This window comes from Balaenoptera physalus, assembly GCF_965194825.1.
Source record: "Balaenoptera physalus genome assembly, chromosome: 7".
Lineage (NCBI taxonomy): Eukaryota > Metazoa > Chordata > Mammalia > Artiodactyla > Balaenopteridae > Balaenoptera > Balaenoptera physalus.
This window is the reverse complement of record NC_138886.1, coordinates 51,776,592-51,802,051: the sequence shown is the minus strand read 5'-3', so window position 1 is coordinate 51,802,051 and position 25,460 is coordinate 51,776,592. Positions and strand designations below refer to the sequence as shown.

At 43.4% G+C, this 25,460-nt stretch overlaps 1 protein-coding gene across 1 annotated transcript in view; it reads right to left on the bottom strand.

Annotated features, from left to right (window-relative positions):
* Positions 1-25,460, bottom strand: part of DMRT1 (doublesex and mab-3 related transcription factor 1) — a 124,451-nt gene that overhangs the window by 75,899 nt on the left and 23,092 nt on the right. The window contains exon 3 of the mRNA XM_082471069.1: positions 4,933-5,216. Coding sequence (XP_082327195.1) covers positions 4,933-5,216 — 284 coding nt within the window. The remainder of the gene's footprint in view (positions 1-4,932; positions 5,217-25,460) is intronic.

The following is a 25,460-nucleotide window of genomic DNA, read 5'->3' as shown; positions in this document are numbered from 1 at the left end:
TTTTTTTTTAACTAGGTTTTTTACTTAGTAGGTGCTCAATAATTATCTGTGGCTTGCATGACTTTATAGGGAGACTTACAGGAAATCTCAACTCTACAATAAAAAGTCAATGATTTCTTTTTGTAAATAATTCAGTACCCTCCCCACTAATCTCTAAGAAGTCTGGCTTTAAAAAATTATGACAATCTCCACTAGAGTCGATTTTTTCTAGGAATCACAAAGCAGCTCTTTGTTCTGAAAACTCTTCATGCTGCTCCCCCCAAACACACTGTTACCCAAAGCAGCAAGGGAAGGAGGATAACATAAAAGTTATCGCTCTGGTGAAGAGTTAGAAGGGAAGTCGGGTCCTAGCAACAGAGTCAAGACAGTAGATGGAGGAGATGTTGCCTAAGATTCAGGCCCTTCAGGTAGAGCTGGGGTCAGACCGGGTGGGAGGGAAGGTCTAGTGAGACAGACCAGCTCAGTGACCTCCAGGCGCAGCTATGGGACACCTTCCAAAAGGAGACAGGAAAGCATGGCTACAACCAAGACAGGATCCCTCCCCTGCCCTCCCCAGGAGGCTTCCACCAGAAGGCGGCAAGGCACTGTCTGAAGAGCAGAGCCAGGGCGCCCTCCTGAAACAACAGGAATAGCAAGGTCAGGGGGAGGCCCTGCCCCAGATCACTTCCCTATACCTCTGCCATAGCGACTTGGTGAAAAAGTGAGCTGTACAGTACCTATCCCTTAAACATTGGTTATAAGTATTATTTGTAGGTGTTTTCTATTTAATACTTCTTTATAACACATACATCTTAATAAACATATTTTACGCCATAATCTTTGTCTATGCTTCCAGTTTTCAATTTCCTAAGTAGATCAAATTCTTCCCCATCCCTGATAAAAATTATTCTGTATACATTCATACTCGGTCCATATTCACGTCATGGTCTTTCAACAATAACAAAAATGTGCATTATGTATACCCCATCTTATTACAAAGGGGATTGGAGGTAGCTAACTAAAATACATATGAACAAAAGGCTGAAAATTAAATAGATTTCAAAAAAGAGTAGGGCCAAGAGAAAATAATGGTTAATGAAATAAATTCACAAGAAGTTAATATCAGCATAGCATTTGTTGGTACACACAGAAACTTCCACATACACTTCAGTCATTATGCTGCCTTATATATTCATGCAACAGTTCTGTGAAGGTGGTACTATGCCCACTTGACAGACAAAACAACTGAGTTTCAGACAGTTAAGTATTTTTCTCAAGGCTACGCAACAGTTAAATCACAAGTTAGAATTGAATATAGAACTCTAAGCGCCAGACTCCATGTGTCTCAAAACACACAGTACTGTTTCCCTAAATCTACAGGCCTGGTTTCTGGACAAGGCTCTGTCACCAACTAGCTGTGGGTGCTGTGGGTGCTGAGCAGATCCCCAGCTCCGGATCTCAGTCTTCCCTGCAGCAGGACGGGGGTGAAAGGGACCTCTGTAAGATCCTTTTCGGCTCTGACCATCACTGGACTGACTGACCATCACTGGACTGACTTTCACCTGTCCTTTTGCAAAATGATGGCTTATATGGATGTTGGCTCTTCTATTTTTAACATTAGAGTTTAGTTCCAAGAGAAATAATTTTTGTGGGTGTGACTATAAGGTTGTAAGTCAAGCTCGGGGTCAGGTCTGGTTACAAGATTAATCCACAGACTCGTAAAATGTCTGCAGAATAATTTGTTAGATGGGAATATATTACCAATGGTGAAACTGGCTAGGAAATAGATTGAGTCAGACTTAGAAGGGATGGAGAGGCCATGTGGTCAGGCCCCCTTATCTCAATTGTTTGGATCACCTTTCATGTTACACACACACTGCAGGGGTGCCTACATATGTTTTATGAAATCACATTCAAAGAAAATCTGGGGGCTTCCCTGGTGGCGCAGGCGTTAAGAATCCGCCTGCCAATGCGGGAGACACGGGTTCAAACCCTGGTCAAGGAATATCCCACATGCCGCGGAGCAACTAAGCCCGTGAGACACAACTACTGAGCCTGCGCTCTAGAGCCTGCGAGCCACAACTAATGAGCCCACGTGCCACAACTACTGAGCCCACGTGCCCAGAGCCTGTGCTCCACAACAAAGAGAAGCCCGCACACCGCAGTGAGAAGCCCGCGCACCGCAATGAAGAGTAGCCCCTGCTCGCCGCAACTAGAGAAAGCCCGCGCCCAACAACAAAGACCCAACGCAGCCAAAAATAAATCAAATAAAAAATAAATAAAAAAAAAAAGAAAAAGAAAATCTGTACGCAGATTCCAAAAGCAACCTCCAAACTGCAAGGAATTCAGCATATTTTAAACACTAATGGCCAAGACAGAGAATTTCAGGAAACTGTCAGGGGCTCTGTTCTCCGCTATCTGAAGTGACCACACCTCAGCACTGTTCTAAAAGTTTCTGCTTATTTTCCAACCTCCACAAGTGAAGAGAGACAATCAGAAGAGGGATTCAAGAAGATCCCCAATAAAAAGCAAAGGACACAGGTAGGAATTGCAAGCCCTAAAGAGCTAAAGAGGGTGTCAGTATTCATACTTAACTGATGGCCGTCTCTGTAGCTCCGAGTCTGTTGCAGACCCAGTGTTAACCAGACGGTGCTGGGAAACACACTTTGGAGCCAGACAGCTATAGATTCAAACTCCAGCTCTCCATCTGGTGACTGTGTGACCGTGGTGGCCCTCTGAGTCTCCATGTCCTCACCTGTAAAAAGGGGACAATACCATCTGCCTCCCAGGCCTGCGGGGAGGATTCACGGCTCCACAAATGGTAACAATCAGGATGGGTGTTATTACTAACTAAGAGGAACAGGCATCAACCACAGTAGCAGAGAAGGACCTGTTTCTGCAAAATAATTTGTTAGATGGGAATATATTACCAATGGTGAAACTGACTAGGAAATAGATTGAGGCCAGACCTCCTTGAAAACAAACGCTTATGTTAAATGAGGCCTCGGCTTCTCTCCTGGGCCTCTAACCAGGGGCCCTCTCTCCAGTCTAGTAAGCGGTGGTTCTAGAGAAGGCGCCAACAGCATCAAGACTGCAGGCCCCCCACATGACTAAGAAAGTTGGGGTAACATTTTTCCTCTCACCCTTGGCAGCAGGGGTACAAGAACTTGCCCTTGGGGGGATCTCTCCTTGTACACAGCGGCTGAGGCAGCACTCCAAAACCAGGCAACGCTGCTGCCCGAGAGAATGTCCCCTCGTGGCTGTCCCTGGTCCCCCAGAGGGTGGGCCTTGGCAAGAGACCTCCAAGGAAACCCGAGACTTCTGCTACACCCTCCCCAGGTCTTCCAGGTGGAGTTAAGAACAAACATTAGTGTGTCAGCCATCTTACACCATTGGAAAGACCTTGACAGAGTGGGAGGGTAATTAACTTAGAAGATTTCTGATGCTGCTGATCGGGAGCTCTCTTTCTTTCAGAAGACACTTCAGAATTTTCTTTCTCATCCTTTTCCTCATAAGCCAACAGGTTCAGAGACCTTCCCTAATTTCTCCTTAAAGCCGGGAAGTAGCCAGAAAACCAGGATGCTCCAGCAGTAGTCCCCGGCTCATGGGAATCTGTAGAATGAGCTGGATTTTTAAGAACTATAAGATACTTCCTTCTCCTTTCTTCGAGGAGAGTCTCTAACAGAAATCAACCTAAAACCTGCCCCAAATCATAAAATCCAACTGGCACTCTGAAAGGCCTGTAGGGGTCCAGCCGGAAGACCCATAAATCATCACATTTCCTTTACACTCATATCACCTCTCAGTTCCAACGCCTTTTTAAAAAGTCTGATTCTAAAATTAAAATGTACAGAAAACTTATGAAGATGATCAGCCCAGGGAATTAAAGCAGACACATTAACATGCCAAGGAAGTCAGATTCCTAAGGCTAGTGTGAGAGTCCAGAAAATGGGGTGATGTGAATATCAACAACTTCCCCACATCTACAAATGCAAAATGGAATAGAATTCCTCTGAGGAAAACGTCAATGCACATTTTTAAAAAGAGAGTATAAGAAGGTCAATTACCCTAAACTCCCACATACATACACTGCACTGTGCTGGAATCAAAGCCTAGCTGGGAAAGCCCAAGCACAGTAAATGCATCCAAAATGAGAACAGTTCTCGCAGAACTGGTATCTCACAGTTGGAGGGGGGCTTGGAGGAGCAGAGTCTAAGTGCTCATGCATGCACATTCCCACAACATGGTAATCCAGCCTGTGAATGCTTTCCAGGCCTTGAATCTGCTGATGATACACTGGCTTGATAGAAATGGTGAAAACTGAGGAAGCAGAACAGTGCGGAATAAACATTCCCTGATAATGCAAAATGCTTTGTTTTACCCCAAATATTAAAAGCTCTTGATGGCACACTCTTTCAGAAGCACATACTTAGCATATGAAAGACTGACCTCCATTCCCAGCTGAAAATGCTCTCAAGTTGGCCCAGCACAGCAGTGACCTAGTTCTTCTCTCACCTTCCTTCCATGCAAACATACAGATCAGAACACATCTCCCTTCCAGGGTCAAAATTCATCACTGGGATTACTGCCACCCAGAAGGCCACATCCAGCATTTTCTAAGCTGTTCTAAAGAGTGGGGATAAGGCTAGAGGAGATGGGGCCTCTTACATAAGCCACTTGTGAAGCTGATTCTGGCCAACTGGATATTTATGCAAAATGACATCGAAGGATGAGAAAGGTAAAATTTGAAAACAGAAACAAATATATCCATATTTCTTTACAATTCCTTGCAGTCAACCTCTGGGGTTAAATGATGTTATGGGTAGAGTGAAAACTTTCTACACGTTTTGCATAATGGCACACATGTGTGCTGAGTTGGGCGTGCGCGTCTGTGAGTGTGTGTTTACGTGTGTGGTTTTCACATACCCAGTTCACTCTCTGGTAACATCTTACCTGCCACTGGTTTCCTGTCTGACCGGGCACATAAGGGGCTGGGAGGCTCCGAAGGCTGTTCTTCACAGGGGAGCCCCCGAGAGGGCTTCCCATGTCCCCGGAGGGGGAGTCAGCGGCTAAGGCCATGGAGTACTGCGGGTAGTTGTACAGATTGTTGTAGTAAGGGAACAGAGACGGCTGGTAAAAGCTGCTGTAGTAGGTGGAGTCGGAAACGAGGTCAGGTGTGTTCTCCACGTGCCCTCTGCTGGTGACAGCAGGAATATCCTGGATGACCACCCGGCCCTCTATTAAGAAAAAACAGAAAGAAAGAAAAAGACAACATGGTATTAATATGGGGGCCTACAGAACTTTACCTCTAAACCTTGCCGACGTATGGCCTTCCTCCTCAAGGTCCGCAGAGCTGCAGACCAAGGCCCCTGGGTGTGCTGCTCCTCCTGTGGTCGGAACACAGCAGGGCTCCTAAGGCTGGCGTGACTCTGGCGGCACAGCTGGCAGACCCTTGGTCATTATTTTTACTGAGAATACCAAAAACATTTTCGGCAGGGGTCATTTTAATCACATAAAGCCTGACCACGTCTAACTTCTACCTAGACATTCCTATCCTAATGTCAAGAAATTAGAGATCAAATCTAGTTAACTTGGCTGTCTGCAACAGTCTTACAACAAAATTAACAGTATTTCACTTTAAATAAAGTAATAAAAAATCCTAGTGCCCCTTCTATGTGTATGCCCACACAGATATATCCGAGAGCCAAAGCAAGAGGCTAAGAGTTTAAGAGAACATTGTTTCCTTCACTTCCTTCTAACCGCTGATACTGAATCCTGAAGTCTGGACAATGGTATAGACCCTGGGAGACAAACTTCTGTAAAAGGTCAGTTAGTAACTATTTTAGGCTTTGTGGCCATTCCTCTGCAGAATATACAGGCTGCTGTGTGGTTGTGTTGCAATAAAACTCTATTCACAAACACAGGCAGTGGGCCAAAGTGATCCGCAGGCTGAAGCTTGCCGACCCAGGGTCTAGATGTTAAGCTGTCAATTCCAATAAACAAATGAATGGACTCCTAAGTCATGTCTCCAACAGACATTTATTAAACAATGTTCTAAGAGTTGGCCAAGTGCCTAAAATGGCTGCAAGGTATCAGGTTGCCCCTGCCCACCGGCAGTCTACAGTATAGGATGGATGATGGGATTACAAATTATAACAAGGACTCTCATACAGGAATACCCGTCAACTTTTATGGAAACTCAAAGGCTGGAAAGTTGACATGCAACCTAGAAAGGAATTACAGAGACCATCATAGAAAAACACTGCACCTGCATTGTACTTTAAAAGAGGAGTAGGAAATAGGTGAAATTGAGAAAAAGAGAGTACCGAGAACAGGGCAGCAAAGACAAAGGGATGGAAGCAGGAAAGTGGGAGGGGACCTTGGGAGTGATGGACAGGGCTGCCGGGTTAAGAACTGCGAAAAGGGCAAAAGAGGGCCAGTCAGACAGGCGGGCTGCAGCCAGGCGAGGGGAAGCCTCAGGCCAGCTCTCTGAACTCTTTCCAGGATGTGGTGGGAACCACTGAGGATATCTGAGCAAGGAATACAGAGGATCAGAGCTGTGCTTTGGAGTGATTCAACTGATGGCAATTCTTAAGACAAGCAAAGGGAAGAGAGCCCAGAGGCAGGGAGAGCCACCAGGGAGCAGCTGAAGCCGTCAGGGAGAGACCCAGCGGAATGCAAATACCAGAGACACGGGGGAGACGAGCTCAAGAGAACTGCAGGACTGAGGGGCATCAGGACGCGAGACGCAGGAAAAGCCAAAGAGGAAGAGCAGGAGGCCCGGGGTGGCAGCAGAGATGCAGGTGGTAAGTCTGCTTCATCACGCAAGGGGCCAGCGGGCACGGACACTGGGGAGAGGAGCCAGGCCGAGAAACTCGACACCTGCACTCATGGGAGCGGCTGAGGTTGGAAGCTGAGATCAGGAGTCACCGCCGCCGGGAGATGCTGGCCGCATCCGGGAGAGGAGGGAGCTGTTACGGAAGAGCACGTTCTGAAAGGAGAAAAGAGCGCCAAGGCCAGAGCCCTGGAGAATGGAGGCGAGAACGCAAGGTCACAGAGGACAAATTCGACAGGGATGGCAGAGGGGCAGGCTGCAGTGTCGACCCTAAGAGATCAAGCAAAATGAGTTCTGGAAAAGACCCACAGAGGGCTGGGTCTTTAGGGCCCTGTGGTTTTAGCACAGTGTTGGAGAAGCAGAAGCCTTCGAGAGATAAAGGAGCAAGTGATCGATGAGGAAACAGATGAATACTGAGAAGAGCCTTCTCTCTGATGGTGAACAGCCTTCTCTCTGGCCAGAAGGGACAACCCAGCGAGCAGCGCAGCCCTGCATCCCCCGTGCTGAGCACACTGCCGGACACCTGGGGGTAAATATTTGCAGAAGGGATCAATGAACAGTGTTTTTTCAAGTAGCCTGTCATCAAAATAAATACGAGGAAAAACTAGAAGCTCCAAGGAGTAATAAGATATTGTTATTTCATTTTTAAAACACAGAGAAGGGCTGAACACACCTAGGCAGGGAGAAGCCTGTGGAGAGAAATTCCCAGGACTAGCAACACGTGGCCCAGAGCAGGTGCTCAGAAAGTGTCCTCTGACTGAACGTGGGGAAGGCATGACTAAACGTGCATGCTCTGGAAGGTTTGGGGGAGATCTACAACAAAAAGTGTTTCTACAGCCTCATTTTATAGTCAGCACTGAAGTCTCTTTTTTCTGACAGGATAGCAAGTCCGTCCACCTCAGGCTCCTGGCGATGCATTGTCAGGGCCACTATCTTATTATACATCTCTTTCCTTTCTTCTCTCCTCCTCTTCCCAACTAACGAGATGAAAAGTTCCAATTCCATCACTCTACCTGTGTCTGGAGAAGGCACTTGCAATTCTTTACTCCTGAACTTTCCCACTGGTCTATCTCTTATTTTAAACCCCAATGTAGTGGCAAAATAGATGGTTTTCTGTATCTAACTCTTTTGTTTTCAATGTCATGTCTTTATGTTAACCTGATTACAAAAGCAATACAAGTTTCACAAAAAATGATAAATTATATAGTTATTTAAATCAGAAAAGGAATGAATGGCATACTCTTACCACCCAGTCATAAGCATTAGTGGGACATCCATATACAATCTCATAGGCCTTTAGGAAGGCATTTTAGACATTCATCCCCATCCCTGCAGTTGAAAAACACTGGATACCCCTAGGGCTTGCCCTTCAAAAGCAAGCTTCTTGATAAAGAAAACAAAATACAGTAGGAGGTAAAGAATTAAACAGAAACCCAAAGACACGAGCATTCTCAGATCAGGGCACAGGTTCATGAATTTCTACATCATAACTTTAGTTGGGACCTTTAATCAGCCCTCAAGTTTACCCAGAAACAAAATGTTGTCAGTAATAATCCTCAAGGTACCAAGAGCATGGCTTCAATAAATTTCAAAGTAAACCTCAAATAAAATGCTACAACAGGTCAAAACAAGGATTTGTTTTGCTACAGATGACTGTAATTAAAATGCGATCACTTTTCTACTTACCCATATTTTATTCCCTCTTTCAAATTATAATGACCTTTCAGAATAAATTAAGATACATGTTGGAAAAGTTTCAATTCATACTAGCATTTAAATAAACAATAAAAATCATTTGAGCTTTATGAGAGTAAATGCCTAAATATTTTAGACTCTTAAAATGTTTAAGCACTCTCAAAAAGTGACATTTTAAAAAGCACTAGGAGAGGGCATCCATTCCAGGCACATGTGGAACTACAAAATTCTTATTTTATAAACCACCAAACCATATTTTAAAGTTCCAAATTAAAATTCCTGGTCAATGTTCAAAACATCTTTATGCCTCCCAGCCTTTATGTGCATGCTACCAGTAAGTGGAAATTTCCCAAGGCTGAAATAAACATCCATCAAATTATGTGTCTAATCCAGCAGTGCTCAGAGTGTGGTCCTTGAATCAGTGGCATTGGCATCACCTGGGAATTTGTAGAAATGGACATTCTCGGACCCACCCCAGACCCACTGAATCAGAAACTCTGAGGGCTGGCCCAGCAACCTGAGTTATAACAAAGCCTTCAGTAGGTTCTGATGCGCTCAAAAGATGGAGAACCACTAGTTTAAAGATTCAAAGCAACTGCTCTATAAATTATCCCTAAAAAGATGTGACTCCTGACTGCATTACTGTGACAGCCCTGACTGGCTATCAAGTAAGAGCATACAAATGAATTCCACTGAATAAAGAAGTTGGGCTTCTACAGAAATCACTGCAGAGCCTGGATCACAAGCTGTGGGTACTGTGTGTATACTGCTGCCAGATGGTTCTGATTTTCATGGCTCACACCCAGACTTTCTTCATTTATTCTAACCACAAAAGCTTAATTCACCCTTTCAAGTGCTAGTATAGTGACAAACTATACTATTCCTCATAAGGCTTCTGGACTATCAAGAGGAGCAGGTAATGCAGAAATCATTTACTCTTGATCTTAAGGTGTTTCTTTTGTTTTTTTGTTTAGTGTGGCCGATTTTTAAAAAAATTTTTTATGTGGACGATTTTTTTTTAAGTCTTTATTGAATTTGTTATAGTATTGCTCCTGTTTTAAATACGTTTTGGTTTTTTTTGGCCTCGAGGCATGTGGGATCTTAGCTCCCCAACCAGGGATCGAACCTGCACCCCCTGCATTGGAAGGCCTGGACCGCCAGGGAAATCCCCTTAAGGTGTATTTTGGTACTTATATTTGATTAATTCATTAGTTATCATATAACAACTGTCCAAAGCTTTGCTCCAGACATTGTAAAAGGCACAAAGAAATATTCAATATGTTTCATTTCTTCTTAAGAGGGTCCCATCTATTCGGGAAAATTAGGTGTAGACCGAGAATCCTACAAGTAATGATCCAATGGCCATGATGACAGTATAGGCAGATGTCACCATCAGCAAAGGCAGTGGAGACATGAGTCAGGATGGAGGTGATTCAGAGATGGTGAGGGCGGCGAGGCAATCAAGAGAGGAGAATAGTATCAACAGGATAATGCAGGAGGAAAAGGACAAGACACGTTCCAGGGACACTGACCAGATGAGCCTGGCTGGAGTGTAGAGGTCACGTCAGGGGACAGCGGATGCTGAGACTGGAAACTTACTTTTGGGATGAACTGTGGAAGGCCTTGCATATGAATCCCAGCCAAGGGCTTCTGGTTGCCCCTCAAGCTCTAGGGAGTCGATGAGTTTTCAGAGCAAGGGAGTAACATAAAAATGTTTTAGGAAAATCAGTCTGATGCAAGCACAAAAGAAGGATCTAGAATAAGGAGGCAGAAGAACAGACTAGGCTAGAACAGTCTCTTCTAGATATGTACGTGGTCTATAGACTAGAATGGAGAGGCTCTTTAAATTCTCCAGGCCATAAGAGGTAACTATAAGCTCGCACAGGGAACCTGCAATAAAGGGAAAAAAGGAACTACATGAAAATTACTGGTATGTCTGGTTTTCCGGGAATGCCCTTCAAAGAGCCACGTTACACTACTAACACCTGTCATCCAGGGACCAGGGATGCCGCTCAGCTCCCCCTTCAGGTCCTTGCTCCACTGCTGAGTGATTATGCTTTACTCACTCCAGTTTGAGAAGGAACATGTAGCTCTCACCCAGAGTAAGAATACAAGCAGGTTGTGCCATCTCTCCAACCTCTGCTACAGCAGAATTCCCCAAAGAGTAACTGGAGACAGTCTCTTCACCACTGAGCTGGTAAGTCACGCCAAGTGTCACTATTAACTGACTATAAACCTGAAAGATTTCCAACTCACAAGCCACAAAATATACAAAGCATACAAAATTTGAAATAGGATGTGTGTGTGTGTACTTTAAACCACAAGGCCAGTATGACTAACTACAAAGACCAGAGCAGTATACTGAAAAGCAAACACCTTAATGAGTCTGCTGAAAATTCTTAAGCTGGATCTCACTATTTTTCTAGAATAAAAACCGGTCAAGGTGACTTAACAATGATATTCATAATAAGAGAAAGTACAGTGGCACTGTTCCAAGAAAATGGGATTGCTCCTTAACCAGTGGTCCCTTATAGGAATTATCAACCCCTAAGTCCTCTGCCAAGATGCAAATGAAAGCACGAAGCCAGCTGTTTTAAGCGTTGTTACTTATGACTGGAATAGTCCTAATGTGTGCTGTAAGGAAGAAAGATCAGGAGGTCTGGATTCAACAGCTAAGAAAGGATGCAGTGCCCAGAGAAGTATGTTATCTGGAAAAATGACCAGCAGCAACCATCCAACAGAGACGTTTGCAGAGATGTTGCCTAGAGAATCGATGTCTTCTTATTGCAATGGTCCGATTTGTGGCTCTGTACATTTATTTACCTTCAACACGTCCCATTCTTTGATAAGGCTTCCCAATCTCTCTGCTACTTTTTTTTTTTTTTGTACTAACATATGCAGTGTGAAATATGATGCACTCCTTCCTGAGAGATCAATACTCACACATGATAAATACCCTTATTGATCCTGCAGTGTTATATGCTGGTCTCCGGGCCCATGGCATATTAATAGTAGTTAACCAGTAATTCATTTTAAGGTATGTGAAGGTTTTTCTCCCACTCTTGTCTGGTGTCAAGATTCCCAGAGTTGTTGCACTTTGTGTCCTTTATGTGCAAACCTGAAGCCATACTCCCTTTTCAACGACAAAACCAAACGCCCCAGTTTTCTATATGAAAGATCACATAGGAAACCAAAATTTATGATTCACAGCCATCTCATGTAAGTGGTAGATTTACGTGTACCGGGTTTTATTTTTCTTCATAACCCCATCCCTTGCGTGGTGCCTGTCCTACTTAGCTTCTAGTTTTAAGTGTTAACCAGGCAGAATTGTGCACTGCTAAGTCCAAGATCTCAAAATTACCCGCCAGCTACTAACATGTTGTGCTGAGTGGCAGGAAGGTACAGCTGAAGTACAAGTCATTGTCTCCATCCTTTTTTTTTTTTTTTTTTTTTAAGGAAAATTAAGGTCTTAAGAAAAGACAATGTTGTTTGATGACATGTCATGGAATCTGGAGGAGACAGTGGGGTGCCGCTCGCTGGAACAAGTTGGAACAAGGCGGCTTCCTCAGCTCCCTGTTTTTAAGCAGTTTTTACCGCAGGGCAACCCTATGTCCAGACTAATCAGCTCCTGACATTTCCTAGATTTAGGGAAAACTGAGGAATCAGCCTCAGGCCTCTTCCCCTACAAGGGAAAGAACCCAAAGGGAGACGTTGATACATGGGGAGAAAAGTCGGTGTGTGAGCTGATGCCTGGCCCCTCGGAGCACTCGTCCAGCTCCAAGCAGAAAAGCTCGCCATCCTGACCAAGGGATTGGGTGGGTTTTCCGAGCTAAAACAGAGCTAGCGTGGGAGAGGCCTGATGACTGAGGCGACAGCGTGCCTACTGTTCACACCACTAAGTGTCGACCGTGATGGTGGACGGGGGCATCATCAGAGCTGCCACCTTCCCCTGATTCCGGAGAAACGACTCATGTTCAGAGCGCTAAGCTTACTGAGCACCTATGTGTGTGAGGCAATCTGCCGCACTTTGGGGGACAAAGACGTGTGTGCGAGGCAACCTGCCGCACTTTGGGGGACAAAGACGTACTGCTTGACGCTGCAAGGCCCAGTAGTAAGAGGGGATTCTGAAACACACACACAGAAGGAGAGACTGACTAAGGCTATGGGAAAACACAAAAACTGTGTGGCCAGGAGGGCGAAATTAAGTCCAGCCTTCAAAGTACAAGTTCTGCTGATGCTGGCTCATTAACATCACTCTCCACTCTCGACCACAAGGCAGGGAATATGTTACAGCCCATTTCTCCTCTTTCCCAAGGAATTTTTTTTTAATGTAATTTGGTCCGGGAGGAAAGCGTCAAGGTCACTCTTCTTTGTAGGGTGAAGGCTTTGCATAACAAAGTGAACCGGAAGTTGGCCTTTAAAACCCAGAGAGGTTTGTTTCAAAGGTGTGTGAAAGTCAGTGTGGGATGCAAAAGGATCTGGGGGAGACCGAAAGGGGGGTGGGGAGGGAGGGAGAGAGACAGAGAGAAAGAGAGAGAGATGAGCATGACCAGATCAAAGAAAACAAGCAAGAGATATGGAGGACGACTGAGAAAATAAAGCAATTCAGGCCTCCCAAGGGAGCTGCCGAGATCTGAAACATCCTGCCCCGCGGCCACTGAGCTCAATAACAAGCACATCTGTTGTGTGCAGCAGCTCCCAAAGTGCTGGGCAGGGAATGCCCCGAATATAAGCAAAGGCCTAACCCTGCCCTCAGGGAGCTTCCTCTTTGTGTTGATGAAGAGCAAGGGAGAATTTAAGGGATCAGAGAAGGTTTTCCTGGTAGAAAACTTTTAAACAAAGGAGGAGAGAGCGAAGGAGAGAGAAAGGAATTCCAAGCAACGAAAGGAGACACGGCACCAAAAAAGTTTCTGGGAAGTCAGAGGAGCCTGCAGAGCAGGGCAGAAGGAGCTCAGGGTCCCAACGGGATGAGAATGAGGGTGCTGCTGGCACAGTAGTTACGGAGTTTAGACTCTCCTCCAAGGAAAGATCTTAACTGGATCTGAAGACTGCCACGTAAAGCGCAGGCTTCGCTGTGCGGTCCCTGGGAGCAGCTGACGGCATCCCGGCAGCTCCCACCTCACACACGTGGCACCTGCCATTGTTCCTGGTCACAGTTTCTGCTCCCGGTTCCCAGCCTCCCCCACTGTGTGCCACAGGATTCCCCGGACACCCGGGAGGGAAAGGGTTCACCAGATATGGAGAAAATGCCACATCTCTGACTTTACCAGAAAATGTCTCATGGCCATGAAGGCCGATCTCGTGGCCAAGAAAGAGGTTTTCTCTCTGTAGGCCAGTTCAGAATTTCCTGTCACTGGCAAGATGCCAGAGTCAGTCTGAGGGTCTATCCACACTGCCTGGCACACCGGAGGGGTGCGCAGGGCCACACAGGCCAGCGGCAGAGCTCCTGCTGGGAGTGGATGAGGGAAGAAGAGAGAAGATGCCCAAAGAGTTTCCTCTCCACCCAGTGTTCTATTCTAAGAGATCTTATGGGGAATCCCTTCTCCAATCTTCTCAGTATTTCTCACACTGAGAAAATTTTACATTAGGAGCATTTTTGAGAGACTGTGTCCATATACTTAGGTCTCCACAGAAGAGGTCTGCTCTGTGCACTGTGCTGTACAGCAGAAAGTAACACAACATTGTAAATCAACTATACTCCAATAAAACATAAAAAAAAGAAGTCTGCTCTGAACTGTATTCCAACAACTTAACGGGTAGGGGCTTCCTTTATCAGGGTCTTTTTCTTGGCAGGAAGGGTGCTGAACAGAGGGATGTCAGTTTTGAAGTTTGCTCAAGGCCAGCCCCCTTTAGATTTGGGATTTAGATTCTGCTTTTATAACTTTCTTTTAAAAATAAGACTGTAGACGATACGGCTTCAAGATGGCAGAAGAGTAAGACGTGGAGATCACCTTCCTCCCCACAAATACATCAGAAATACATCTACATGAGGAACAACTCCTACAGAACACCTACTGAACGCTGGCAGAAGACCTCAGACTTCCCAAAAGGCAAGAAACTCCCCAAGTACCTGGGTAGGGCAAAAGAAAAAAGGAAAAACAGAGACAAAAGAATAGGGATGGGACCTGCACCAGTGGGAGGGAGCTGTGAAGGAGGAAAGGTTTCCACACACTAGGAGGCCCCTTCGCGGGCGGAGACCACAGGTGGCAGAGCGGGTAAGCTTTGGAGCCACGGAGGAGAGCACAGCCACAGGGGTGCGAAGGGCAAAGCGGAGAGATTCCCGCACAGAGGATCGGTGCTGACCTGCACTCACCAGCCCGAGAGGCTTGTCTGCTCACCCGCTGGGGCGGGCGGGGGCTGGGAGCTGAGGCTCGGGCTTCGGAGGTCAGACCCCAGGGAGAGGACTGGGGTTGGCTGCGTGAAAACAGCCTGAAGGGGCTAGTGCACCACAGCTAGCAGGGAGAGAATCCGGAAAAACTCTGGACCTGCCTAAGAGGCAAGAGACTATTGTTTCCTGGTGCGCGAGGAGAGAGGATTAAGAGCGCAGCCTAAATGAGTTCCACAGACGGGCGCGAGCCGCGGCTATCAGCGCGGACCCCAGAGACGGGCATGAGATGCTAAGGCTGCTGCTGCCGCCACCAAGAAGCCTGTGTGCAAGCTCAGGTCACTATCCACACCTGCCCTCCTGGGAGCCTGTGCAGCCCGCCACTGCCAGGGTCCAGTGATCCAGGGACAACTTCCCCGGGAGAACGCACGGCACGCCTCAGGCTGCTGCAACGTCACGCTGGCCTCTGCCGCCGCAGGCTCGCCCCGCATCCGTACCCCTCCGTCCCCCCGGCCTGAGTGAGCCAGAGCCCCCGAAGCAGCTGCTCCTTTAACCCCGTCCTGTCTGAGCAAAGAACAGACGCCCTCCGTGACCTACACGCAGAGGCGGGTCCAAATCCAAAGCTGAACCCCAGGAGCTGAGCTAACAAAGAGAAAGGGAAATCTCTCCCAGCAGCCTCAGGAGCAGCGGATTAAATCTCCACAATCAACTTGCTGTACCCTGCATCTGTGGAATACCTAAATAGACAACGAATCATCCCAAATTGAGGAGGTGGGCTTTGGGAGCAACAGTATTATATATTTTTCCCTTTTTCACTTTTTGTGATTGTGTATGTGTATGCTTCTGTGTGTGATTTTGTCTGTATAGCTTTGCTTTTACCATTTGTCCTAGGGTTCTGTCTGTCGGGTTTTTTTTTGTTTGTTTGTATGTTTTAGTACAGTTCTTAGCACTTATTATCATTGGTGGATTTGTTTTCTGGTTTGGTTGCTCTCCTCTTTCTTTTTTTTTATTACTTTACAAAAATTTTTTTTAATAATTATTATTTATTTTAATAAATTTATTTTATTTTATCTTCTTCCTATCTTTCCTTTTTTTCACCCTTTTATTCTGAGCCGTGTGGATGACAGGCTCTTGGTTCTGCAGCAAGGCGTCAGGGCTGTGCCTCTGAGGTGGGAGAGCCAAGTTCAGGAAACTTGTCCACCAGAGACCTCCCAGCTCCACGTAATATCAAACGGCGATAATCTCCCAGAGATCCCCATCTCAATGCCAAGACCCAGCTCCACTCAGCCACCAGCAAGCTCCAGTGCTCGATGCCCCATGCCAAACAACTAGCAAGACAGGAACACAACCCCACCCATTAGCAGAAAGGCTGCCTAAAATCATAATAAGGCCATAGACACCCCAAAACACACCACCAGAGGTGGACCTGCCCACCAGAAAGACAAAATCCAGCCTCATCCACCAGAACACAGGCACTAGTCCCCGCCACCAGGAAGCCTACACAACCCACTGAACCAACCTTAGCCACTGGGGACAGACACCAAAAACAATGGGAACTACGAACCTGCAGCCTGCGAAAAGGAGACCCCAAACTTACTAAGTTAAGCAACATGAGAAGACAGAGAAACACACAGCAGATGAAGGAGGAAGGCAAAAACCCACCAGACCTAACAAATGAAGAGGAAATAGGCAGTCTACCTGAAAAAGAATTCAGAATAATGATAGTAAAGATGATTCAAAATCTTGGAAACAGAATGGAGAAAAAACAAGAAACGTTTAACAAGGACCTAAAAGAACTAAAGAGCAAACAAACACTGATGAACAACACAATAAACGAAATTAAAAATTCTCTAGAAGGGATCAATAGCACAATAACTGAAGCAGAAGAACAGATAAGTGACCTGGAAGATAAAAGAGTGGAAATAGCTACCACAGAGCAGAATAAAGAAAAAAGAATGAAAAGAATTGAGAACATTCTCAGAGACCTCTGGGACAATATTAAACACACCAACATTCGAATTATAGGGGTCCCAAAAGAAGAAGAGAAAAAGAAAGGAACTGAGAAAATATTTGAAGAGATTATAGTTGAAAACTTCCCTAATATGCGAAAGCAAACAGTTATTCAAGTCCAGGAAGCACAGAGAGTCCCACACAGGATAAATCCAAAGAGAAACACACCAAGACACATACTAATCAAACTATCAAAAATTAAATACAAAGAAAAAATATTAAAAGCAGCAAGGGAAAAACAACAAATAACACACAAGGGAATTCCCATAAGGTTAACAGCTGATCTTTCAGCAGAAACTCTGCAAGCCAGAAGGGAGTGGCAGGACATATTTAAAGTGATGAAGGAGAAAAACCTACAACCAAGATTACTCTACCCAGCAAGGATCTCATTCAGATTTGACGGAGAAATTAAAACCTTTACAGACAAGCAAAAGCTGAGAGAATTCAGCACCACCAAACCAGCTTTACAACAAATGCTAAAGGAAATTCTCTAGGCAGGAAACACAAGAGAAGGAAAAGACCTACAATAACAAACCCAAAACAATTAAGAAAATGGTAATAGGAACATACATATCGATAATTACCTTAAATGTAAATGGATTAAATACTGCAACCAAAAGACATAAACTGGGTGAATGGATACAAAAACAAGACCTGTATATACGCTGTCTACAAGAGACCCACTTCAGAACTAGGAACACATACAAACCGAAAGTGAGGGGATGGAAAAAGATATTCCAGGCAAATGGAAATCAAAACAAAGCTGGAGTGGCAATTCTCATATCAGACAAAATAGACTTTAAAACAAAGACTATTACAAGAGACAAAGAAGGATACTACATAATGATCAAGGGATCAATCAAAGAAGAAAATGTAACAACTGTAAATATTTATGCACCCAACATAGGAGCACCTCAATATATAAGGCAAATACTAACAGCCATAAAAGGGGAAATCAACAGTAACACAATCACAGTAGGGGACTTTAACACCCCACTTTCACCAATGGACAGATCATCCAAAATGACAATAAATAAGGAAACACAAGCTTTAAATGATACATTAAACTAGATGGACTTCATTGATACTTATAGGACATTCCATCCAAAAACAACAGAATACACATTCTTCTCAAGTGCCCATGGAACATTCTCCAGGATAGACCATATCTTGGGTCACAAATCAAGCCTTGGAAAATTTAAGAAAATTGAAATCGTATCAAGTATCTTTTCCAACCACAACGCTATGAGACTAGATATCAATTACAGGAAAAAATCTGTAAAAAATACAAACACACGGAGGCTAAACAGTACACTACTTAATAACCAAGAGATCACTGAAGAAATCAAAGAGGAAATCAAAAAGTACCTAGAAACAAATCACAATGAAAACATGATGACCCAAAACTTATGGGATGCAGCAAAAGCAGTTCTAAGAGGGAAGTTTATAGCAATACAATCCTACCTCAAGAAACAAGAAATATCTCAAATAAACAACCTAACCTTACACCTAAAGCAATTAGAGAAAGAAGAACAAACAAACCCCAAAGTTAGCAGAAGGAAAGAAATCATAAAGATCAGATCAGAAAAAAGTGAAAAAGAAATGAAGGAAATGATAGCAAAGATCAATAAAACTAAAAGCTGGTTCTTTGAGAAGACAAACAAAATTGATAAACCATTAGCCAGACTCATCAAGAAAAAAAGGGAGAAGACTCAAATCAATAGAATTAGAAATGAAAAAGGAGAAGTAACAACTGACACTGCAGAACTACAAAGGATCATGAGAGATTACTACAAGCAACTATATGCCAATAAAATGGACAACCTGGAAGAAATGGACAAATCCTTAGAAATGCACAACCTTCTGAGACTGAACCAGGAAGAAATAGAAAATATGAACAGACCAATCACAAGCACTGAAATTGAAAGTGTGATTAAAAATCTTCCAACAAACAAAAGCCCAGGACCAGATGGCTTCACAGGCAAATTCTATGAAACATTTAGAGAAGAGCTAACACCTATCCTTCTCAAACTCTTCCAAAATATAGCAGAGGGAGGAACACTCCCCAACTCATTCTACAAGGCCACCATCACCCAGATACCAAAACCAGACAAAGATGTCACAAAGAAAGAAAACTACAGGCCAGTATCACTGATGAACATAGATGCAAAAATCCTCAACAAAATACTAGCCTGTAACAGAATCCAACAGCACATTAAAAGGATTATACACCATGATCAAGTGGGGTTTATCCCAGGAATGCAAGGATTCTTCAATATACGCAAATCAATGTGACACACCATATTAACAAACTGAAGGAGAAAAACCACATGATCATCTCAATAGATGCAGAGAAAGCTTTTGACAAAATTCAACACCCATTTATGATAAAAACCTTACAGAAAGTAGGCATAGAGGGAACTTTCCTCAGCATAATAAAGGCCATATATGACAAACCCACAACCAACATCATCCTCGATGGTGAAAAACTGAAACCATTTTCACTAAGATCAGGAACAAGACAAAGCTGCCCATTCTCACCACTATTATTCAACACCGTTTTGGAAGTTTTAGCCACAACAATCAGAGAAGAAAAAGAAATAAAAGGAATCCAAATCAGAAAAGAAGAAGTAAAGCTGTCACTCTTCACAGATGACATGATACTATACATAGAGAATCCTAAAGATGCTATCAGAAAACTACTAGAGCTAATCAATGAATTTGGTAAAGCAGCAGGATACAAAATTAATGCACAGAAATCCCTTGTATTCCTATACACTAATGATGAAAAATCTGAAAGTGAAATTAAGAAAACACTCCCATTTACCATTGCAACAAAAAGAATAAAATATCTAGGAATAAACCTACCTAAGGAGACAAAAGACCTGTATGCAGAAAATTATAAGACACTGATGAAAGAAATTAAAGATGATACAAACAGATGGAGAGATATACCATGTTCTTGGATTGGAAGAATCAACATTGTGAAAATGACTATACTACCCAAAGCAATTTACAGATTCAATGCAATCCCTATCAAACTACCAGTGGCATTTTTCACAGAACTAGAACAAAAAATTTCACAATTTGTATGGAAACACAAAAGGCCCCGAATAGCCAAAGCAATCTTGAGAAAGAAAAACGGAGCTGGAGGAATCAGGCTCCCTGACCTCAGACTATACTACAAAGCTACAGTAATCAAAGACAGTATGGTACTGGCACAAAAACAGAAATACAGATCAATGGAACAGGACAGAGAGCCCAGAGATAAACCCACGCACATATGGTCACCTTATCTTTGATAAAGGAGGCAAGAATATACAGTGGAGAAAAGACAGCCTCTTCAATAAGTGGTGCTGGGAAAACTGGACAGCTACATGTAAAACAATGAAATTAAAACACTCCCTAACACCATACACAAAAATAAACTCCAGATGGATTAAAGACCCAAATGTAAGGCCAGACACTATCAAACTCTTAGAAGAAAACATAGGCAGAACACTCTATGACATAAATCACAGCAAGATCCTTTTTGACCCACCTCCTAGAGAAATGGAAATAAAAACAAAAATAAACAAATGGGACCTAATGAAACTTAAAAGCTTTTGTACAGCAAAGGAAACCATGAACAAGACGAAAAGACAACCCTCAGAAGGGGAGAAAATGTTTGCAAATGAAGCAACTGACAAAGAATTAATCTCCAAAATTTACAAGCAGCTCATTCAGCTCAGTATCAAAAAAAACAAACAACCCAATCCAAAAGTGGGCAGAAGACCTAAACAGACATTTCTCCAAAGAAGATATACAGATTGCCAACAAAGACATAAAAGAATGCTCAACATCATTAATCATTAGAGACATGCAAATCAAAACTACAATGAGATATCATCTCACCAGTCAGAATGGCCATCATCAAAACATCTACAAACACATTGTAAAGAAATTATACTCCAATAAAGATGTTAAAAAATTTTTTTTTAAATCTACAAACAAATGCTCGAGAGGGTGTGGGGAAAAAGGAACCCTCTTGCACTGTTGGTGGGAATGTAAATTGATACTGCCACTATGGAGAACAGTATGGAGGTTCCTTAAAAAACTAAAAATAGAACTACCATACGACCCAGCAATCCCACTACTGGCAATATACCCTGAGAAAACCATAATTCAAAAAGAGTCATGTACCACAATGTTCACTGCAGCTCTATTTACAATAGCCAGGACATGGAAGCAACCTAAGTGTCCATCAACAGATGAATGGATAAAGAAGATGTGGCACATATATATAATGGAATATTACTCAGCCATAAAAAGAAACAAAATTGAGTTATTTGTAGTGAGGTGGACGGACCCAGAGTCTGTCATACAGAGTGAAGTAAGTCAGAAAGAGAAAAACAAATACCATATGCTAACACATATATATGGAATCTAAAAAAAGAAAAAAAAATGGTCATGAAGAACCTAGGGGCAGGACAGGAATAAAGACACAGACGTAGAGAATGGACTTGAGGACAAGGGGAGGGGGAAGGGTAAGCTGGGACAAAGTGAGAGAGTGGCATGGACATATATACACTACCAAACGTAAAATAGATAGCTAGTGGGAAGCAGCCACATAGCACAGGGACATCAGCTCGATGATTTGTGACCACGTAGAGGGGTGGGATAGGGAGGGTGGGAGGGAGGGAGACGCAAGAGGGAAGAGATATGGGGACATATGTATATGTATAGCTGATTCACTTTGTTATAAAGCAGAAACTAACACACCATTGTAAAGCTATTATACTCCAGTAAAGATGTTAAAAAAAATAATAATAAAATAATTAAATAAATAAATAAAATAAAAATAAGATTGTCGATGTTCGTCTTTGCTTCTGCAGGTCCCCAATGGTGATCTGAAGGGAAGGACTAGACCCTTAAGTAAATGTGAAGAGATAAAAAGCCACATTATGTCTGGTATTATTTCACATGGCTTTTGTTCAACCCAAGATTATATACCCAGATCAATTTAATATCCCTAGTTTTCAGTTGGGTATTTGTCCTATAAAATGTTTCAAGTCATCAAGAACAGTACCATAACCAACTGCTGAGAAGGACCGGGTCCCCCAGGAACAGAACCTGCCTCCAAAACAGCAGCTCTCACCCTGGGCTGCACGGGGTGGGGTGGAGGGTAAAATCCCTCAGGACCAGGCCACCCCCCAGACCCTTTACATTAGAGCCTCTGGCTGGGGACCCAGGCATCAGAAGTCTTCAGAGCCGCCAGGGTGACTCCACCAGAAGGGTGACAACTGCTTTAAAGCCACCAGAGGTTGGTGTTTTAGCACCAGGAACTCCCACTCTTATACCCTATGGCAGCAGCTCCGAAAATATGGTTGAGGCCCCCTGCCCACACCGCCTTTTCAAGGGTCCATGAGGTCAAAAGTATTTCTACAATAACGTAAAGCTGCTATTGGCCTTTCTCTCTGTGTTGACAGTTGCACTGATGATGCAGAAGCAATGGTGGGAAAAACGTGGTTTCTTAGCAGGAATCAAGGCAGTCCCACCAAACTGTACTGAGAGTCACTGTATTCCCTACTGCTATGAAGTAAAATAGTTTTAAATTTTTATGTCAATTTTGCTTAAGATGCCCTTGATGAAGCAGGAAAAAAAACTGATTAAATCTACCTTTGACTGCATCTTATTATCATGGTTACCAAGTGGGAAGGACTCACAAAGCACTTCTGCTGCTTTGTGCTGATGTTTTCCTTGGAGAAGGCGCTTGTGTAAATGTTTGAATGAAGAGCTAGGCTCACTGCTTTTTTTTTTTTTAATGGAACACCATTTACTTGAAAGAATGACTGATGACAAACTACAGTTACTGAGACTTGGGTATTTGGCAGACATTTTCTTTAAAATGAAAAAAGTGAGCCTATCACTTCAAGGAAAACAACTGGAAGTATTTATTGCCAAAACGTTGAGCTTTAGGGTAAAAATCATAATGTTGGAAAACTTACATCCACCATCATATGCTTGACAGCTTTCCAAACTTAAAGAGCATTCTGACAAAATCAGCAGTGATATTAATGAGTGGGATTTTCTGATATTTTGTAATGAAATGTCAACATTTGGAAGATCTGCACAATTCAGTGAACAAATATTTTCCAAATGACCAATGCATGATATTACAAAATAATGCATGGTTGACAGATCCATTTAAGTGCAAGATGGATTTTAATTTAACTGAGTACAAAAAACTCATTAGCATGGCTTCAGATCCACACTGCAACTAATCTTTAAGAAATTATCACTTGTCAAGTTTTGGTCTAGTGTCAAAGAATAGTCACAGTGATCTCAAAAGACTATTCAAGCATTTCTCTTCCTTTTCCAACTATTTATCTATGTGAAGCTGAACTGTCTTCATGTATTTCAATCAAAACAACAGACTGGGGACTTCCCTGGCGGTCCAGGGGTTAAGACTCTGCCTTCCAATGCAGGGGGTGCAGGTTCGATCCCTGTTCAGGGTGCTAAGAAAGATCCCGCATGCCTCATGACAAAAAAACCAAAACGTAAAACAGAAGCAATATTGTAACAGATTCAATAAAGACTTAAAAAAAAAAAAAAAAAAAAACAGACTGAATGAAGTATATATGGGAACTCAGCTGTGTTCTATTCATAAGCCAGACATATAAAAGATATTTGTAAAAATGTGAAACAATGCCACCCTCCCTCACTATTTTGTTTTGGAAAATATAGTTATTTTTCATTAAAATATGTTACTTAGGTTAACAAATAATAGATTTATTATTTTCAAGGAATTAACAAATGTATTCTTAATTTCTCAGTTTTCGTTTCTAATTCAATAAATACTGATAGATGTAATTCACATAAACCAAAGCTCTTTGAGGTCCTCAAGAATTTTTTAAGAGTGTAAGAAATTTGAGAACCTCCGAATTGCAGCTCTTATCTTTCCAGGAGGACGGATTTCAGAGCAATTGGAGTCAGTGTCTCATCCTGAGCTGGCACACTGAGCTGCTTAGTCAGCAGTCAGCAGGAAAGGCCCAACTGGACGCCTCTTGCTTTTACCCCTAAGCCAGGGACATCTCTTTCAGTAAAACAGGCATTCACCACTACACAATGCGGCCAGGCAGCAGAGCCTTGGGTTGAGAGCACAGACCCAGGCTCCCAGGTCAAATTCTTGATCAGATCTGGAATCTACAGCCCTGGGCCCTTGGATCCGTTAATACTTAAGTCTCCGTTGCCCTGGAGTCTATATATAACATGGGGTTAATACTGCTACTTATACCACAGAGGGTGAAAAAGGCTCTGACAGGGTCAGTGTTCGATAAATGTTAGCCGTTGTTGTTATCACAATCACAACACAGTGAGAGCATTCTCTTCCATCAAGCAAGAGAGCCACCAAATTATCTGCCCAAAAAAGGTATCCTTGCTCCCAATGCTCATCTCTGAGGGACCGCAGGAGGCCTGGGCTGCACCTGGCAGGGCTTCCTGAGTACAACTGAACTTGGAAAGGAGCAGAATCCTCCGCTCCTGGCCTTCTCTGAGGTCAGACAGTAGCCTTGAATGCAGTCGGTGTGATATCACTCCCCAAAGTCATAATCAGGAAATGCGGGAACAATCTGTTTCTCCCACAAGGCAATCATGACAGGCTATTTTAAACGTCAAACACAAACCTGGCGCCAGGAAAGCAAACAACCCCTTCACTTGTGTACCTGCCTTGAGCCCGGAGCCATGTCTACTTGTGAGACAAAACCAGCAGGTGGAGAAGAGCTGACCTTCCTTTCCGACCGCAAATCCCCGCCTCCTCGTGTATTCACTTCTGCTTTTGATAAGTGTAGCTACTACAGTGCTTCCCTTAAGTGAGACAGGGATTTTATTTATTTGGGGGGAGCGGGGGGAGTGCTGCAGTTCCAGGGCTGAACTTTTAGCTCGCTATAAAGTTAATGTGCTCTTCAGTGTTCATTCCAGGCAAGACTGCGGGGCTACGTATTTTCTGCCACCCCCAAAAGGCCATTATCTGTAATTGCCCATTACCATGCATAATTATTTCTCCTAGCTTGGTCTATGACCTCCAGGCCTGCACACTGTTACAGCTAACTGCTCCCTCTTACCAAATTTGTGAAGGAAGCTTTACTGACCTTTAGTACTTTGCATGGTATACTCCAAAGATTAGAACGGTTTACAGGCAAACTTACCTAGAATCGGGAATATTTCAGATCTCCTCCAGATGTACCTTTCCCATCTCTATGGAGTTTTCCCTCCCCTCAAATAACAAGAAAATAAAGCACAATCAACTCTCCATTACGTGAGGGCTGATAACCCAAACTGGGAATTATCTGGAGCCCTTTATCCTCCCTTTTTTTGGATTTGGCTGTTTAACTATATCATGCTTTTTAAAGACTGCTACTGGCAGAAGGTGGAGATAGGAGAGGGAAGAGAGAGAAAGGGTAAAACTTACAAAAATTTAAAACTTTTAAATTCAATATATATGCTCCCACTTTTAGTGTTTTTTGAGTGGGAGGAGGAACTGTGTTCAAATCAGTTATTAAGATGAGATTTCGGGATTCCAGGTGCATTGGAAATACTAATTCTAGAACTGACATTTGGTGACATAGCCCAAAGTGT